Source organism: Pelophylax lessonae (genome assembly GCF_965119305.1).
Source record: "Pelophylax lessonae genome assembly, chromosome: 10".
In the NCBI taxonomy this organism is placed as follows: Eukaryota; Metazoa; Chordata; class Amphibia; order Anura; family Ranidae; genus Pelophylax; species Pelophylax lessonae.
The window spans coordinates 208,419,866-208,438,415 of record NC_138777.1 but is presented as its reverse complement, the minus strand read 5'-3'; the positions used below and the strand labels follow the sequence as shown (position 1 = coordinate 208,438,415).

The 18,550-nt window shown below is 42.9% G+C and overlaps 1 protein-coding gene across 2 annotated transcripts in view; it reads left to right on the top strand.

The window, feature by feature from the left end:
* The window catches only part of BANP (BTG3 associated nuclear protein), a 645,526-nt gene extending 629,761 nt beyond the window's left edge, over positions 1-15,765 (top strand). For both annotated transcript variants that reach the window (XM_082269667.1, XM_082269666.1), the window contains 2 exons: positions 6,399-6,539; positions 14,808-15,765. In XM_082269667.1, coding sequence (XP_082125793.1) covers positions 6,399-6,539; positions 14,808-14,879 — 213 coding nt within the window. In that variant the 3' untranslated portion in view covers positions 14,880-15,765. The remainder of the gene's footprint in view (positions 1-6,398; positions 6,540-14,807) is intronic.
* Positions 15,766-18,550: the final 2,785 nt, after the last annotated feature.

Genomic DNA, 18,550 nt, shown 5'->3' with positions numbered 1-18,550 from the left:
GTTTAGGTACTGATGTTGGAACAGAAAAGGGTGTTTCCATAACTGTTATCTCAAGCAACGTTTTCTACAATGTTTCTGTATGATGTATTACTAACAGTACCCTTCACTGGAGACACCTGGACTCCATCATTTGGAGGGGTGTTCACATACATTTTGGCCTTATAGGTAAATGTGATGGTCAGGCACCCACAAACTGTTGGCTATATAGTGTAATGATGGTATTCACAGCCATTACTTATATTGTGTCTTGTATTGGGCATAAGGGATTAATAAGAGAAGCAGAGAGTAGTTACAGTGGCCAGTTTGATGTGTTTGTGAATTAGAAGTAAAAGAATTGTGGACGCAGAGCCAGAGAGCATCACCTCCCTGGACTACATTTTGAAGGATTAGTGTTAGCCTTGTGATGGGAAAGTTGACATAATTCTGGGTCAAACATTTGCTGAGCTCGATGCTTGGATAGGAATAAACACTGAGCAGATTTATTTTATGATGGCTAAAGAAGCAGAGACCAGTGAACTAAACCGTGATTGTTATTTTATTATTGTTTATAGAGCTGCCATGATATACTCTGCCCTGTCAAAGACTGCCTGCCATATACTGACTAGTTAGCATCAGTAATTGCTGGCTTGCAGCCGAAGTCTCAGCAGGCTTGGACACCAGATATAATCATCGCTGGACCTTGTCCGGACATTATGGTCAATCACATGCGTTCTGTACATGTGCTGTAATAGCTTTCTGTTCATCACAGTACATCCAGACTGATCTTTTGGGGTTCAGGGGTTGACGGGGTCATAACTGCAGCTGCAGATCGCAGGAGATGTCTTGCTCTGGCACAGAGTACCTTAGGTGCTGGAATAAGTGTAAAATCACTCACATATGTGTAATATTGTGCGAAGAGCCACAGAGGATCTGCATAGGATCCAGCAAGCCATAAATAAATACATAAAACTTTGAATTAATAATGAGTCTTAAGCAGGAAGGCCAGCTGGAAACAGTGCTGACTGAGCTGCCGGCTTAGTCGGAGAACACGTGGAAGCAGAGGAATGCGTCCATTCCACGTACTCCTAGAAAAAATGGACACAACACTGGAAGCCATTACCACACAAGCCAATCAGTTCTCGCCAAAGCCGTGTGATCCATGTTCTGTCTGATACAAATGACTGTAATTGGTCCTATTTGAACCATATTATGGCATGCACAATACTGGATTAGTAGTGTGAATATCTCCTGAGGAGAATATGAGGCAGCCATTAGCAGAAGGTGTGGGGCAGCCAACTCGCTCCATTTGGTTTTATACATCTTTGCCTTTTTTTTTTCTTCTGGTCGTTCCGCTGTGCAACGCTAACTATTTTTGTTTCAGCCAAAACAGACAGATCACCCTCTTGTACTCTTTTCCTTCTCACCTCCTCACACAGCACTTAATCCATTTCAGATGCTGTCTGGTGAAAGTGAAGGGGAAACATTTCACGTAGTATTGTGATTCTTTCCATGAGTTGATCCTCCTCAGGCGTACGAAGTTCCTCAAATTATTAAGTCGGGCGCAGAGATGCCTCAGTGGCTGAGCACAATGAATGAGAAGCTCAGTTCAGTATGCTTTCTGTATTATTAGATTAAGGTTGAAATATCTGTACTGAGACCCATCCAAGATATAGAATTAATATCCTATTCTAGAAATCTATGAAATAAAATTAAACTTTACAATATGAGTCTGTTTTAACCATCCTACCGATGGCTGTTGCAAATAAACAGCCAGATAGTGCCCTTACTAGGGCAGGTGGGCATACCTGTATGTTCTTTCTTGCTTATTTTTTGAATGTCATTAGACAGCAGAGAGCATCAACTAAAGGCACAGAGCTGTTTGGAGCAGCTCTTTGCCATGTTGTCACTGTGATGACCAATCACAGTGATCATCATCACTGTAGTGTTGGACAGTTTACATTGGTGAGCCTTTCATCCCACAATGGAGGAAAGAGGAGAATTTTATCAATAAATCCATTCATGAAATCCTCCAGCTGCAGTTTGGGTGGAGGGTAAAGTGTTGTGGGATTGATGTAGAAAGGTTTAAAGGTCCAGAAACCACCTATGAAGGGGAATGGGGTGGTGGGTTTTAAATTGCCACTGACCACCATTATAGGAATGTTCTGGGTGGGTTTAAAGTACCACTGGAAACCAATGATGGGAATGGGGAAGGGGTTTAAAATGCCACTGTCCACCAATAATTAAGGGATTGTTTTGGTAGGGGTCAGGGGTTAAGTAATATTTACCACTAATTCTTGGATTGTTTTGGTTTTATCCTTGGCACCTAGCCGCTGCACACAGCAGCTTCATCCTCCAGGAAACTTGCTTCCACTAATAACAGCGTTGCACTTATATAAAATCAAAGAAGCACCACACTCCCGTTGAGCGAATCTAGTGTAGACTTAAAAATGGCCTCAACCCATGAGTCTCCACTAAAGCCATGTCCCCTGACATGTTTCGCTACACCCATTGGAGCCTAATGCCAGCCTGCACCTTTCTTTCTGGTAACTGCGGAAGTTTGGCTTCCCCAGCTTGAGTGTTCATATTTTAGCACCAAGGTTACAGAGATTTGAACTTGGCTTCCATGTACAACATTTAAAGGCTAAACGCACCTTAATTTATATTTTAACCACCTCAATACTAGCAGGTTTCTTTAAATCCCCCCAAAAAAGTTTCAGAAAATGAGATCGCCTTTGGATGTCCAACTTACAACAAGGAATTTGCAGGGGTTTGTACCATCCTGGCATTTTTCATTGTATATCTTTAATAACAGAAATTAAGAGAAACTGATTTTTGTTCCTTTTTATATTAACCACTTGCCTACTGAGCACTTTCACTCTCTTCCTGCCCAGGCCAATTTTCAGCTTTCATCGCTGTGGCACTTTAAGTGACAATTGCGCGGTCATGCAACACTGTATCTAAGCAACATTTTTATAAAAAAAAAATTATACAATTAGAGCTTTCTTTTGGTGGTAATTCAATCACCTCTGTTTTTTTTTTTTTTTTTGTTACATAAGCAAAGAAAGACTGAAAATAAAAAAACAAAACGTTTTCATAGTTTGTTATACAATTTTGCAAACTGGTAATTTTTCTCCTTCACTGATGTGCGCTGATAGGCAGCACTGATGAGGCGGCACTGCTGGTCATTGATGACCACTGATAGGCCCTGGTAGGTGACATTGAGGAGGAGACATTGGTGGGCACTGATTAGCAGCAGTAGTAGGCACTAATTGACAGCAGTGATGAGCACAGATTGACAGCAGTTTTGCAGAAGCTGATTATTGGCTCTTTTCTCCTCCACACGCTGAAAGCATGAGAAGGAGCGGCGAAGAGAGCTGGTAACCGGCTTCTGCTGACATTGTGATTGGCTGTGATTGGACAAACCTGATTGCAAGGTAAAGAGCCGCTGATTGGCTATTTGCCCAGTCTGTGTTAGCAGTGTCTAGAGGACACTGCTAACACAAAACGTGCCACCCACAATTACGGGAGGCCGGCATATGACGGCCTCCCAGAACAGGACGATCACGCTGCAGCTGTCATTCGGCTATAGCGCCGTTGGCAAGTTGTAAATACCACTAAAAGAAAGCTCTATCTGTGCCAAGAAAATTATAGAAAATCCATAGTATTGCATGACAGAGTAATTGTCAGTCAAACTTTCTCAACACTGAAAAATGGTCTGAACAGTAAGGGGGTGTGGCATACCAGACCTGAAGTGGTTAGGGCACCACATTATCATGCCATGCTTATGTTATTGTAGAACTTTAAGCAGATTATTACAATGTACAATATACCCAGAGGATGTTTCCACATTTTAACAATAACTGTTAGGACTCATTCACACATGCTTTGATCTCTGAAAAGCTATTCGTGTTTGGATTGCTCTTCAGAGAGCATTTTAAAGGTGACGAGGAGGTGTATCTCTTGAAGCCCTTGAATCCCGCACTAGTGCTCTGCAACCATGTACTTCAGAACGGCTCCATTAACTTGAAGTGAAAGCTACAGGAGGTATAATGCCTTAGCTCCGCAGCATGTGTAAACCTCTGGCTGCAGCCTCTGCAGCTACACGGGTAATGATGGGGTTTTACCACCCTCCTAACCTCATGTGTGAATGAGCCCTTAAAAAAAAGGTATCTTCCTAATCCATCTTTGCAACACCTCATTTCATTCTACTGGACCATGGCAATCTAGAACTGGTATTGTAGGTTGATCTCTTAACTTCTAAACTCAGATGGCATTTCAGGTATCTTCCATTTGTTGGAGCTGGAAGGAACTAGAGCTAGCTTGAAACCAAGGAGCTGCACTGCCTGGGACACATTTTTCAACTTGCTTCAAATGACTGTCCGCAGCTCCCCCTACTGATATTGGGGCATAAATGTGAGATTGAAACTAAATGAGACAAAGTGGACAATTGTCCTCTTCTATCTACGAGTAGTTTCAGAAAGGTGGAAACAAGCCGTAAGATGGAACGTAGAAAATATCTTTACGATCTGTGTGAGGTTTGTTCTTAATTATAAAAAGGATTTTACCGGCACCATATGCAGCTTAGATTTAAATATCAATAAGTCAGAATGTTTATAATATGACATCAGTGCGGTTTGGTGTGCACTGTTTGACCTCTGCACATCAATCAAACAGCAATTTGGTACAGTTGTACCAATAGCAGCGTGAAGGGAAGACAGAGGGGGCCCCTGTTTATCTTATATTAAATATTAGCGTTAGGAATGTTCAGTAGCGACTCAGCACACTGCACCTCTCCAAGCCAAACACATATGGAACTGGCACAGACATCTGCCTGAGTCAATACGAGTGTTTGAACTTTCCACTCTAGTATTGTTTCACACTGCGCTTTATTTGAAGAAATAGTTGTAAATCCTTTTCACAATCTGTTGTAGACACTTGTAGTAAGACAACTGCTGGCCTCTTGTCTAAATGTGTCTGTAGAAAGAGGTGTCAGTGTGAAATGAATAAAGCTGCTGGGGTTTGTCGAGTGATCCCATCCGCAGGTGGCACAGGCGTGAGCAATGTTCCCTATCTTTTTCCCTCCAGAAGCCTTTTTAGTGGAATCCCCCATTTTGAGAATTGGCCTACCCTCCTTTTGTCAATAATTATATCAGTTTTACATTTCCATTAAGTATAAGAAATACAAGGTTCTCCCCCCAAGAAAGTTTAATTCACTTCCATTTAGTGTAGTGGTTTCCAAACTCTGGCCCATGAGCCAGATGCGGCCTTTTGCCCAGCCCACTGATCACTATTCCTCCCACTGACACCAACAGTGTGGCATAGTTCCTGCCACTGAAACCAATGATGGGGCACTGTTGCTCCAACTGACACAACTGATGGGCCACTATTCCTCCCACTGCCTCCAGTGATGGGCCACTATTCCTCCCACTGACATCAGTGATGGGGCATTATGCTTCCCACTGACACCAGTGATTGGGTCACTATTCCTTCCACTGACACCATAAATGGGCCACTATTCCTTCCTCTGGCACCAATGATGGGACAGTATTCCTGCCACTGACACCAGTGATGGGACATTATTCTTCACACTGACACCAATGATGGGGCACTATGCCTTTCACTGACACCAATGATGGGACACTATTCCTCCCTGACACCAGTGATGAGGCTCTATGCCTTCCACTGACACCATTGATGGGACACAATTCCTCCTGCTACTGACCACAGGCACTGTAAATGTAGTGTCCACCAAACCTGAGGCATTGCTCTCACTGATGGTAGGACATTTTGTACCCCCACTAGTCACAATACAGCCCCCCTCCCCCAAAAAGTCTGAAGAACAGTAAACTGGCTCTTTGTTTAGAAAGTCTGGAGACCCCTGGTTTGGTGTCTGTTTCCAATGAGTGACCTTTTGTTCTGGGCTGTCGATTTCTATAAATGCTTTACCAAATTTCACAAATGCCCAGGACCCAAGTACAGCATCCATACAGTCAATTTGTTTGCATATTAACTTATATCCCATCTGCCATGGCCCTCATTTTGTTTTACTTACACTGAAGAGAAATGCCCCCTGCCCGCAGATAGCAGACTGGCACTGCAAGAGTTAGGTTTTGGCTTCCCATTTCTGCCGCTCTGTATACACACGCCAATCAATATTTCCTGGCCATTTCAGAAAGCACAGCGGTTGTCTGCTCCGGAATTCCACCCCTGTAATCATTACTGTGGTATGCCTTTTTGGCTGGCATTGAGTATACAATAGTTTTCTGGAGCCAGGCCTGAATTCTGCCTTTACCTCTTCACTGCTGGATCCTGTGGCCATATAAGTTACAGAGCTGGGCATTCATAATATTTGCCACAACCCTGAAAATGATGATATACAGCGCTGAACATGTTTGACCATTGTCTTCCTCTATCTTCAGGTTCTTCAAGGAGCACAACTCATCGCTGTCACCTCTGACCCAACATCTGGTGTAGTTAACGGCTCCCCACTACAAGCCAATGACATCCAGGTCCAGTACGTTCAGCTCGCACCTGTCACCGAACCATCGGCAACGGCTCAGGTAAGTTGATGCATACCGAATGCATGGTCTTCATTTACAATTTGTAATATATAAAAATATGTGTTAGTTCAGGAAGACATTGGCCATAAAGAGGGGCACTTTTTCTGGACGAATGAAATTTAGAATCATTTTACAATCATCAAACTATGCATCACTTTTCTCTGACACTCACCGATCCTGACAAACATCGAACAGATATTCTACCATGTGACAGACGGGCATGGAGACATTTTATTTAAAAAAAAAAAAAAATTGGTCTTAACCTACTAAAAACTTGGGGTGCTGCTGAAATCACTAAATAGGGATACATTGTGGCCTTGCTCCTTCCCCATTGGTCGTTGAAGTGAACTGCCACTTTACAAAAAGAATCAGGCTGAGGAGGAAGCAAGCCCAAGTTTGTGACCATGGTACATAGTCTACAATGTAACTCAGGCAGGCTTGATGGAAAACCTTGAAAAGTTTATTTATAAAAATTATATATAGTGATGATGATTAAAACATAATAAAATGTATTCCAAACCAGATCTGTGGCGTTGCTGGGGGTCACAGGATGACCGAGCCGCTGGGTGAGCCGGAACTGTGTAGATGATCACAGCAGGGAACCAGGCATAAGGGAGAAGGATCTTATGTGCCAAAAGCAGACCGGACCAGCCGGTAAGGTGGCGTGGCTTCCTCCCACCCAATGGCGTGGCTGCTCGCACTGAAGCAGTATAGACGTGCCGCGGAGCCGCCAACCAGAGGTATCCACAGCGGAGGCCGCTACTCGTAAGCGGCGTCAGCAAGCGTCGGGACCTGGCCTGGAAAGCATCAGAGTTGCCGTGACGACATGTTTCGCACTGCTGTGCTTTGTCAAGGTCTTTGAAAACGCCGGAACCTATGGCGAAACGCGTTGACGCACTTCCTGTCACGTACGGAGCGGCACGTCACTTCCGGTTTATCGCTTCCTGTCCGTGGAACGCACGCCGAGCGGCGTAACCACGAGGCACTACGTTGTATATGCCTAACTATCTTGTACTTGCTGTAAGTATGCACTTGGCTGCTAAACAGAAATAAACCCATACGTACATACTTCACTATATACGCCTTTTATTTCTTTTAATGGTGGATGCGCAAGCGGACCCTTATTTACAGTGAAAGGCGTACAGAGGAAAATATCCTGGTGTCAAGGCTTATTTGCAATACTGTTGAGGCTCTTAATTATTGGCGCTGTGGTGAGTAGCGAACCAAGAGGGGCACCTTTTCACCTTGGAGCACTTTATTGTATAACCGGCACCGGAGCACCTTACTTTGATCACCTAAGGGATACCAATTTATTTTTTATGGACTTTTGCACGATTTCACAGTTTTTTATAATTATCTATGTATTTTAGCACCAAAAAATATTATCATTTCACAATATCTTATACATAATTTTTTAAAAATTGTTTAACAAAATTTAATATCCAATCTTTTACTTGAGAGTGTCACATGTTTTATTTAGGAGAGATCTAGTGTTATTTATTTTTATACAATTTTAAGGGCTAGCGCTGCTTTAAATTTGTGTTTTATATCATTCCTAAGATTTTCTTAGTGTCGCAGCAGCTGCCCATTTATAATATATTATTATTTTCTTTGCACTGAATTTATACACCATTTGATCACTTGGAGATTTATAATTTAGCTATTTTATTCCATAAGCGCGGGTATAAATTAGTTTCTCACAATACTCAGAGAATGCTTTGAATGGCACCTGGGCTGAGTGGCTGACCACCTGTGTTCAGAATTCAGTAATGCAGCTGTTCAGCACAGGCCCCAGAAGCAGGTGGAGATCACTGGAGTAGTGGTTTCTACTTCCTGTATTTCCAGTGGCAGGGGAATTTGTGCCGTCTTGGCATTTAAAGGGGCTCAAGAAATGGGATGAGGCAGGTAGCATAATACATTTTGGCCCAAATTTTTTCCCAAATGTTTTGTCTTTTTTCATTTATTTGGCAAATAATAAAAAAAAAAAAAAACTCCCAAAAAACAGATGTGATCAAATATCACCAAAAGAAAGCTCTATTTGTGTAAAAAAAAATGATACAAATTGAATTTGCATAGTGTTGCATGACTGCACAATTGGCAGTAAAAGTAGCGCAGTTTTGAACAACAAAAAATGCTCCGCTCATGAAGGCGGTAAAACCTTCTGGGGGTCAAATGGTTAATAACGACCACATTTTATTTTAAAACAAATCCTCTACTGCAGCCCTCAAAAGTTAACAGAGCTTTTTCCCTTTCTGTTCGGTGCAGAAAGTATCAGGTTTAGTGTGCACACAATCTTCATCACTTACTCCTCTAGCTTATGACGGCCCCTCCTTTAGCAGACGAGTTATTATTTATCTCAATTATAGTAAAATCGCCAGAAAGCAATACAGATAGTGTGCCGAGTGACGTGGGAAACATGATATGTAATGAATGAGGTTCATCCTCAGAATAATTAGATGGATCATCGTTGTCACCCTGGTAGAAATTAGAGACGAAATGCTCCTGTGATAGAGGAATATCCTCGGATCTGTCAGAGGAAGAGAATAGGTATCTTCCCCCCTCTCACACCAGGAGACTCAGTCACATTCCAGCCCTGCTGGTACCAGTTACATCTCTCACTGTCTTGGCTCCACTTCTTCAGTCAGAATAGATAACCACTCAACCTAGATCCAATAAGAAAAATAACTCATATTACAATACATAGAAATATTATACTGACTACATTATACAGGGAGCGCTAAGAACCACCAGTTATTGTGTACACAAAATTGCATGAGCCACTTTCTCCATGACGTGCTTGCCACTGCAGACTGCGGATAGTTAGAGGCTGACATTAGACGCACCATCATTGTATGACCCCCCCCCCCCAGCTTAGGGGAAAACATTTACCCCCATCTGTGTTTTAGAGTATGTCAGCAGTGAGCAGATCTTATGGAGGACATTATTCTGTTCACTTGTGTAAGAGCGAGGAACAGACTACATGTGACACAGAACATACAATATATTTATAGAGGAAGTCTATAGTGAGATAGTGTGCACCACACAAAGATGCCATTTACAAAAATAATAAACAGGATAATTGACAACCGATTGAGGAAGTGTCAAATTAGCCAGTGACAACGTGTCACAATAGGACGGTAATTACCACACTGGGATGGGTCCTTACCCTCCTTAGGGAGATATATGTGCTCTAAGAGAGTCAACTGGCATGGGTTGACCATCCTTGATCGCGTAAAGGGCTGAAACCAAGTGAGGAGAAAGGATGTCGAAAAAAGTCTTGGAGTAAGACGGGGTAAAACCATCTGTTCCCGGGGCCATCTTAGGTTTGGAGTTTGCTAGTGCCAGTCCCAGTTCCTCAACGGTGATGGGTTCCTCAAGCTCACTCCTTGCCTCAACTGACAAAGACGGCATGCCAGATGATGTTATATAGGACTGAATATATGCTAAAGTTGGGTGGGGTGCTGCTGAAGTAGTCGCCTTTAAAATACCATAGAGCTCCTGAAAAAAGGAGCGAAATTCCGCTGCCATTTCCCTGGAGGTGGTCAATTTCCTCCCCCCAGCTGTTATATTAGAAGAGATAAAAGTCCTGGTACGGGGTCCCTGCAAGGCAGGCGCTAACCACATTCCAGGCTTGGCAGAAAATCTGGAAGAGACTAGACCACTGATCAATGTCCTGTAACTCAGAGCAATCAGACTGTGCCTGGATCGTATTTAAGGGTGTCCAGTGGGAATTCAATCAGACAATGCCATAGCCGTGACTTATGTCAATTACCAGGGGGGGCATAAGAAGTGTTTTGGGGGCTCTGGAGGTAGCCGGCATTCTATGGTGGGTAGAATATTTTGTTCCAGCCCTCTCCGGGGGTGAAAAACTGGCAGGCGGATTATCTCAGTCAGCAAGCATTGGACCAAGGGGCGTGGTCCCATTATCGGGAGGGATTTCATCAGACACGCTGCTGGCCTTGTGGGGCCAGTATCGTCTGATTTACTTCTTCCCTCCTCTCAAGTTCTACCAAGACTCCTGTGCAGGATCGAGGCAGAAGGGATTCTGATCATTTTTAGTGGCCCTGGACTGGCCTCGCCGGTCTTGGTACACCGACCTGGTGTGGCTGGTCGCCGACATCCCTTGGAGACTACCTCTCAGGGAGGATCTGCTGTCTCAAGGGTTTATCTTCCATCCTGCTTTACAGTCGCTGGCTTTGATGGCTTGGCTGTTGAGAACCAGGAGCTGAAGGATAGGGATTTATCTGAGTCAATGATTCCAACGCTGATAAAAGCTAGCAAGTCTACTTCTAGGAAGATCTACCATCGTACGTTGAAAATATACATTGCGTGGTGCGAGTCTCTTGGAGTTCATCCTCGCTCTTTCTCGGTGGCTCGAGTCTTGACTTTCCTTCAATGGGGGGGGGGGGGGGGGGTTGAGCATAAATGCAGGTTTGTCGGCCTTGGTGCTCTTCTTTCAACGACCTTTGGCCACAAACTCCCTGGTGCATACCTTTCTTCAGGGGGTTCGACACTTGGCTCCTCCAGTGCACTCTCTGTTACCGCCTTGGGACCTCAACTTGGTGCTCTCAGTTTTCCGGAAGCCTCCCTTTGAAAACCTTCGGGAGATTCCCCTGCTTACGCTGTGCCAGAAGGTGGTCTTTTTGGTGGCGATCACCTCTGAGCGATGGGTGTCAGAATTGGCGGAGTTATCCGGTCGTTCACCTTGGTGGTTCACAGAGATAAGGTGGTTCTTTGCCCCTGTCTGTCGTTCCTTCCAAAGGTTGTTTCTGATTTCCATTTGAATGAAGACATTGTGTTGCCTTCCCTGTGTCCCAGGCCAAAACATCCTAAGAAAATTGCTTTGCATGCCCTGGATGTGGTCCGGGCAATTTGGGTGTTCCTGGCAGCTATGGAGTCCTTTAGGAAGTCAGACTCATCTTTTGTGTTTAAGGATGGGCCTTGGAAAGGGTTGTCTTCTTCCTCTGTGACCATTTCCAGATGGTTCAGACAGATGGTGACTCAGGCCTATTCAATCAAGGGTCAGGTTCCTCTTTTTCCTGTCAAGGCACACTCTACTCAGGCCCTCAGTGCCTCCTAGGCCTTTCATCATCAGACATCAGTGACGCAGGTTTGCAAGGCGGCAACCTGGTCGTCGGGGCACACTTTCACAAAATTGTGGATGTGTTGGCATCTGCGGATGCTTCTTTTGGCCGCAAGGTTTTGCAGGCTTCTGTTTAGAGCACCTGGTCCTCTTTAAGGATGTAATGTTTTTTTTTCAGGTGGGCTCCAGTTGTTTTTGGTTGAGCTCCTTTTACCTGGTTGGCTATGGTTTAGCCTTGGGAATTTTTTCTTGCTGTTCCCACCCCTCATGGTTGACACTGCTTTTGGACGTCCCAATGGTTAGGAATCTAAGGAGCTGTGTCTGTCAAAGAACGAAAAAGAAAATGGGATTTTTGACTTACCGTAAAATTAATTTTTCTGATGTTCATTGACGGACACAGCACCCACCCCTCTGTGGAGTTGTAATTCTTCTGACACTGCTTGTAACAAAACTAAGTACCTATAGCAGAGAGAGGGAGTATACCCCCTGGGACTGCCCATAGGGATAGTCCGTCTTTTTTTCTACCTAGTGTCATACTCCTGTAGGGGGCAGTATAACCCAATGGTTAAGAAGATCAGGAGCTGTGTCTGTCAATGAACATCAGAGAAATGGATTTTATGGTAAGTCAAAAATCCCTCCCCCCCCCCCCCAAAAAAAAAGAAAAAAAAACAGAACCACCAGTTGCTCAGAGGGGTTCTTGAAAGAGATTCTCAGTGACCACCAAAGACCATGTCTGATAGTCCATTCTACAGCATCCCTGGCAAGAAATTCATCTGAATCTTCTCAGTAGTGATTTGGTAGTGTGATCCTGGGGGGTTTCTGCCACTTCCAAATGAATGGGTGGTTCTCATGTTAATGTGACATGAGCTCTAAGTTTACAGTAAAAGATCCTTTATAATTCATTGGATTTCCAATCATTAGCATCACATGTGGGCTCCACTTTCCAGACTGACACCCAGTCATAATGGTATTGTTTTTTTATATTTGCATAACTCCTCCCTGCTTGCATCAGGAGGTATCTTGAGAGGTGTACTGAGGCAGAGCGCTGTGTTGATTTCAGGAAGTAATTTAAAGCACCCTTCTGGCCCTCCTACCAGCCATGATCTGCCAGAAAAATACAGAAACCCAATGTTGTCATCTCTGAGTCTATCTATTCTAACTTGTCATAAAGATATATCAAAATTCATTTGATTGCCGTTTTAACGTCAACCCCTAGTAAAATCAGCTAAATGCATTCTATGTCTTTAAAACAAAAAGTATTCAATGCTTTATGGTCCTTTTCTTTTTAAAACAGCCACAGCCTGAGTTAAAAGGCCTGTCTTTTGCCAGAAGCTGCATAATGGGATCCTAAAGGGGTTGCAAACCCTCTTTTTTTTTCAAAAAAACAAACAAACACGCATATATTTACCTCCTCTGTGCAGTTGTTTTGCACAGAGCAGCCCCAATCCTTCTCTTCTGGGGTGCCCTGCCTGCACTCCAGGCCCCTCCTCTTCATTGGGTGCCCCCACAGATAGCTGCTTTCCCTGGGGGCACCCGTGCGGGCTCGCTCCCAGGTCCCGCTGGTGCATCTATTGACACAGACAGCGGGACTTGGCATAAAATGCTTAAAGGTGAAAAACCTTGAGGCTTTACAACAAATTTAAGGTTAAGTAGTTAGTGAGAGTGAAAAAAGACAGCAATCCATCCAGTTCAACCTATGATGTATGTGTATCAAAGAAAGTAGAAAAAAAACTCATTTATTAGCAGAATCATTGTGTAATAAAATTGTTGGTTGCACTTTAAAAAAGTCAAGAATAGTGAACATGTCCATTTGGAATTTTTTCTAAGCCAAATCTGATTTCCTAAAAAAATACAAATGTGGAATATTTACAGTTTGTCTTTTGGCTCCATATGTTAGATCTATGAAGGGTAATTTACAGAGAAATATACTTCTCTTCCTCTGAAGATTTGACGCATGCCATTACCACCCTCCATATACACAATGTAGGCTGGGAATCAAACGCCCCATAAAGTTATACGACACCAAAAAAAGAACATTTCAAAGAAGTTTTATGAATTTTTGGAAACACATCAGACGGACTTAGAAGTAGAAGTTTCAGTTTAACAAATTACCCAAGAATTTAAAAACAGAGTTTTAGATGAAACAACTATATGGAGTCTAAAAACCTAAAAACACTAATTTATTACGCAGTGGCATAATTCCCGAAAAATCGAGCACAGGGAGAGCGTTATATATATTCCCCCCGCAGCCCCGCTATAGCATAACTGCCTCACTGCAGGAATTACTAATAAAACTTTATCAATGCCAGTAATGATGGATGCCGAGGCCAAGAGATCAGATCTGCTTTTTCAGGATTTTTATTTCATGCACTTCTATCCCTCTAGAACCAATCCAAGCAAAAGCAGACTTCCTCCAAGAATATTCATCTTTACATATATGACTTCACAATCTCCTTCGCCAACTCTCTCAGGATAAAACAAAAGACAAAATAAATTGTATATGTGCACAAATAGCTATTTTGCTGGAGAGATCACAGATTATTTAAGTTGGAAATGCTGCCAAAAGGGAAAATAAACTATGTATGAAAAGATATTTTGTTGGAATGCATTTTGGCGTAGTAATCAGAGGTTTTCCAGTACTGTGAGTTTTCTAATACTGCTGTAACAATGTACAAGCAACACATTCTTATATCTTACCTGTGCACTGCCGAGATTCTGTGTGGACCTGTCTATCTTACCCATGTAAGGTCCAGGAAGGAGCCGGTTTTGTCCTATCTGTGTACAGCTCAGATCCAGCAGGGATCTGGCCTTGTCTTACCTGTGCAAGGTTCAAGAAGAACCTGGTGTGTCTTAATTGAGCACAGTTGAGGTCCAGTGGGAGCTGGCTTTACCTTACCTGTGTATAGTTGAAATTCAACATGGACCTAGCCTGGTATAACCTGGGCAAGGTCCATAAAGGACATGGATTTGTCCAACTTATGCGCATCTGAGGTCCAGCAGAGCACTGCCCTTGACTCACTGCAGTTGACCCCAGAGCAATCACAAACTGCTGAGTGCAGTTATCAAATATCACCTTTCATTTGCAAAATGAAGAATGATTGTTAGCACTGACACAAAGCTTTGCCACTTACCACCATCCAGTGTAGTGAAAGTAGTTTTCCTAATCAATCTTTCTTGTTATTTAGGCCGTAGAACCTCTACAGTCCGCTCTACAGCCGGAGATGCATATTGAGCATGAATCGATCCAGATCCAATAATCTCAGCAGCTGAGCATGTCAGGAGCCCGTGTGTGCCAGCCGGTATTAGCATGGAGGGCACAGGAGCTGCACACACCCGCCAATGAAACCCAATGAGCAAGACCTCAATGTGAATATCTCAGAGGACCAGACTGCAATGGACTAAACTAGTTGTTCAGAATTCATTCAGTTGTTTGTACTCTCTAATATGCTATTTTTGTATCCTCTGTTGTTTGTATCTAAAAAAAAAACAATTCTATCTTTAAAAGTTATGTTTTCTGTTAATATAGATCTTTGGTTTGCAGCAAAAAAAAAGTATTTAATGATCAAGGAACATTCACTCACTGTTCTGCATGTGTGAAATAATTCATAGGTCAATAAACCAAAACTGCTAAGTGTACCTGTCATTACACAAAATGGATAAGGCGATTTACTCCTTAACAAGATAACCTAGAAGTCGATTGATTCCTGAAATATCTCTATGAGAAGGGAGCAGTAGAATGGTGTTCAATCAGACTGTATAGAATGACATCTGATCTTTTTATGAATGCAGCACATATCTATATGTAACATGCTTTAAAAGGTGAAGTTGGCCTTTAAGCATCAAATAGGATCACTGTCCCTTATGTAAAAGTGTGTGTCCCCTATAAATAACTCCAACCAAACTGCCACATTATGTAGAAAGATTACACCCCCTATGGCTTCTGAGGACAAGTCAGCATAGCACCAAATACTGCCAGAAAATTCTATTACACCCAAGCTATGCTCACCACTATACCACCAATCCCGTTCCACCTAAATATTAATTTGAAAAATTAAGACACATATTTGTATATATCCCTGTGCATGGCAAGGGTGTAGTGACCATAGAAGGTGGAGCACTTGGCTGGCTTTGGCAGCCCACACATTGATCTTTCTTTTTTTTTGTTTAACCAGTGGGTTGAACATGAAAAAAAAAAAGATCCAATTTCCCCATCCACACACTCGATGTGGGAATCCTTCCCACTGTGGTATATTGTATTCTGATAGCAGGGATCCTTCCACGCTGAAGAATCCTGTGATCATTGTTGCTGGCTATAGCAACCAACCTGCTCATACATGGATTGAAAATCAGCCAGTCCCTGCTGGTCCTGCCAAATGTTGATCCATGTACTGTATGGCTGGCTGGCTTTATAGCGAGCAGCACAAATAGTACATGCTCTTTCTGAGAAGCCGTACACTATGCACAGCTAAACAGACAAAGCACACTGTGAAGCTGGTACTCAGAAAGTTCAATGGACTCCATGCAGTTTGTGGGGGTGGGGGGGGGTGCTGCTCCAGGTATTCGGAGTGCTGCCCAATTTACTCATATAAGGGCAGCCTCTTAACAGCCATTTGCATAAAACCTTCCATAAACCAGATCACTAAATTTATGTAACTCATGTATAACAGAAGATACCACACAACAGGTACGGTAGGGACATTACTGTGAACATTGGACATTTAATGAAAATAATCTGCTGACTATAGAAGACTGCTGTTTTATTTTATAAAGTCTAAGAGCTGCTCTGGAGAACTGCTGACACCGGAATTATAGTCAGAATATTGTAGTCTATAAGTTGTGTGATGGACAGATCATTGTAAATGATAATGATGAGTGGGCATTTAAAAAACCCTCAATAAATGACTATTTATGATCTATTTTGGTCAAATTGCTGTGTGTATGGAGGTCTGTGAAAACCAATCTATGGGTAAAGGTGGAGTTGGAGCCATCCTTGATGTGTAAGTGTCCTGTTTTAGAATGACCACACACCATACTAAGGGATGCCACTACACATGAACCGCTAATGATAATGGCGCTGAGTAAAGAACAGAGCACATGACACTACTGATCCTGTCAATGGCAATAAAGCACACATATCATTAATACAAAATATATCAAAATTACACTATCTTCCTATTGCTCCACTAGTGCGGACTTTAAAACTGTTGGCCTTGTACTTACAGAGCAACTCCACTTTCGTGGAGAAAAGCAAATAAATAAAACAATATTATTGCATATGCAATTGCTGCACAAGCCAAATTGTAATTTAATGTTATTAAAAATGGCCTTTCCTTGTCAATCTGCAGCGCTGCAAGTTTATGTAGAATTGGTTGCCGACCGCCGCAAGTACATATACTGCGGCGGTTAACCCCCGGCCAGGCAAAGTGACGTACCGGTACGTCACTAGCCTGTCACTAGCTTGTGAGCCAATAGCGGGCGAGCACGTGCCCGCGGAGGCGCGCGCCCGCCCGCCCCAGCTCGTTCCCTAGCAAGTCACTGCATGTGACCGGCGGACCCGATGTCCGCCGGTCATTCGCGATCGTTCGCCGTGAAGGGAGAAAGGCAGGCGGCTAATGTAAACAAAGCCGCCTGTCATTCTCCCCTGTGTAAAAATGGAGATCAGACGGTTCTACTATGTAGGACCGTTGATCTCTGTTCTTACACCAGTAGCCATGTCCAATCACAGTTAGAAACACGCCCTTAGGGACACACTTAACCCCTCCTTCCCCAATAAAGTTAACCCCTTCCCCGCCAGTGTAATTTTACAGTAACAGTGTTTATAGCACTGATTACTGTAGAAATGTCACTGGTAACCCAAAAAGTGTCAAAAATGTCAGTCAAGGGTCCGATCTGTCCACCGCAATGTCGCAGTGCCGCAAAAAAATCGCAGATCGCCGCCATTAGGCGTTAAAAAAAAAAACAACAAAAATGACAAAAATCTTTCCCTTTGTTAGAAAACGCGATAACTTTTGCGCAAACCAATCAAAATACGCTTTTTGCGATTTTTTTTTTCTTACCAAACATATGTAGCATAAAACAAATTGGCCAAAAATTTTAAAAAAATTTGATTTTTACATTTTTTTGGGGGAATTTCATATAAAAAAATTTGAAAAATATTGTTATTTTTGCAAAATTGACGCTCTTTTTTTGTTTATAGCGCATGATCAAAAAATTGCACAGGTGATCAAATACAACCAAAAGAAAGCTCTGTTTGTGGGAAAAAAAGGACGTAAAATTTGTTTAGGTACAGCTTTGCACGACCGCGCAATTGTCCGTTAAAGTCACGCAGTGCCGAATCGCAAAATAGGCCCTGGTCAGGAAGGGGGTAAAATCTTCCGGGGCTTAATTGGTTAATTAGGAGCAGCATCTGCCCCATTTTATGTTTAGAAGTGTGCTGCAAATATTGTGCTATCACCACTCTGTTAATTTCACCCAAAATGGATACCTCAAACATTTGGCCACAAGAGACTCACAGACCTGGGAGCTCAGCACCCGAATCCCTGGAAAAAAAAACAAAAAAACTTTCCAGCTTTGGTAAAACATAATTGAATAAAGTCACCCTTTCATCAATTCTAGAACAAACCTCCAATATCTATCATCAATGGATGAACATGGCCCAAATTTACAATATTGCCTCTATCTGTATATACAGGGAACTCTACTCTGTCCTCCCATCTCCTCTTTACATTAAAGGTCGATGCTGACAATGGTGTCTTCGGGTTAACATTTCAGGGCTGGCAAAAAATGTTTTACAGTTCTGTAATTGTAGCCAAACTTCCCAAAAGCAATCATGTCCCAACCACCAGAAAGAGGAAGCGTATAAATATACCTAATCATACAGTCTCCACAGGGCACTGACGGGCTGAGCTGCAGGAGAGCTTTGTTGTCA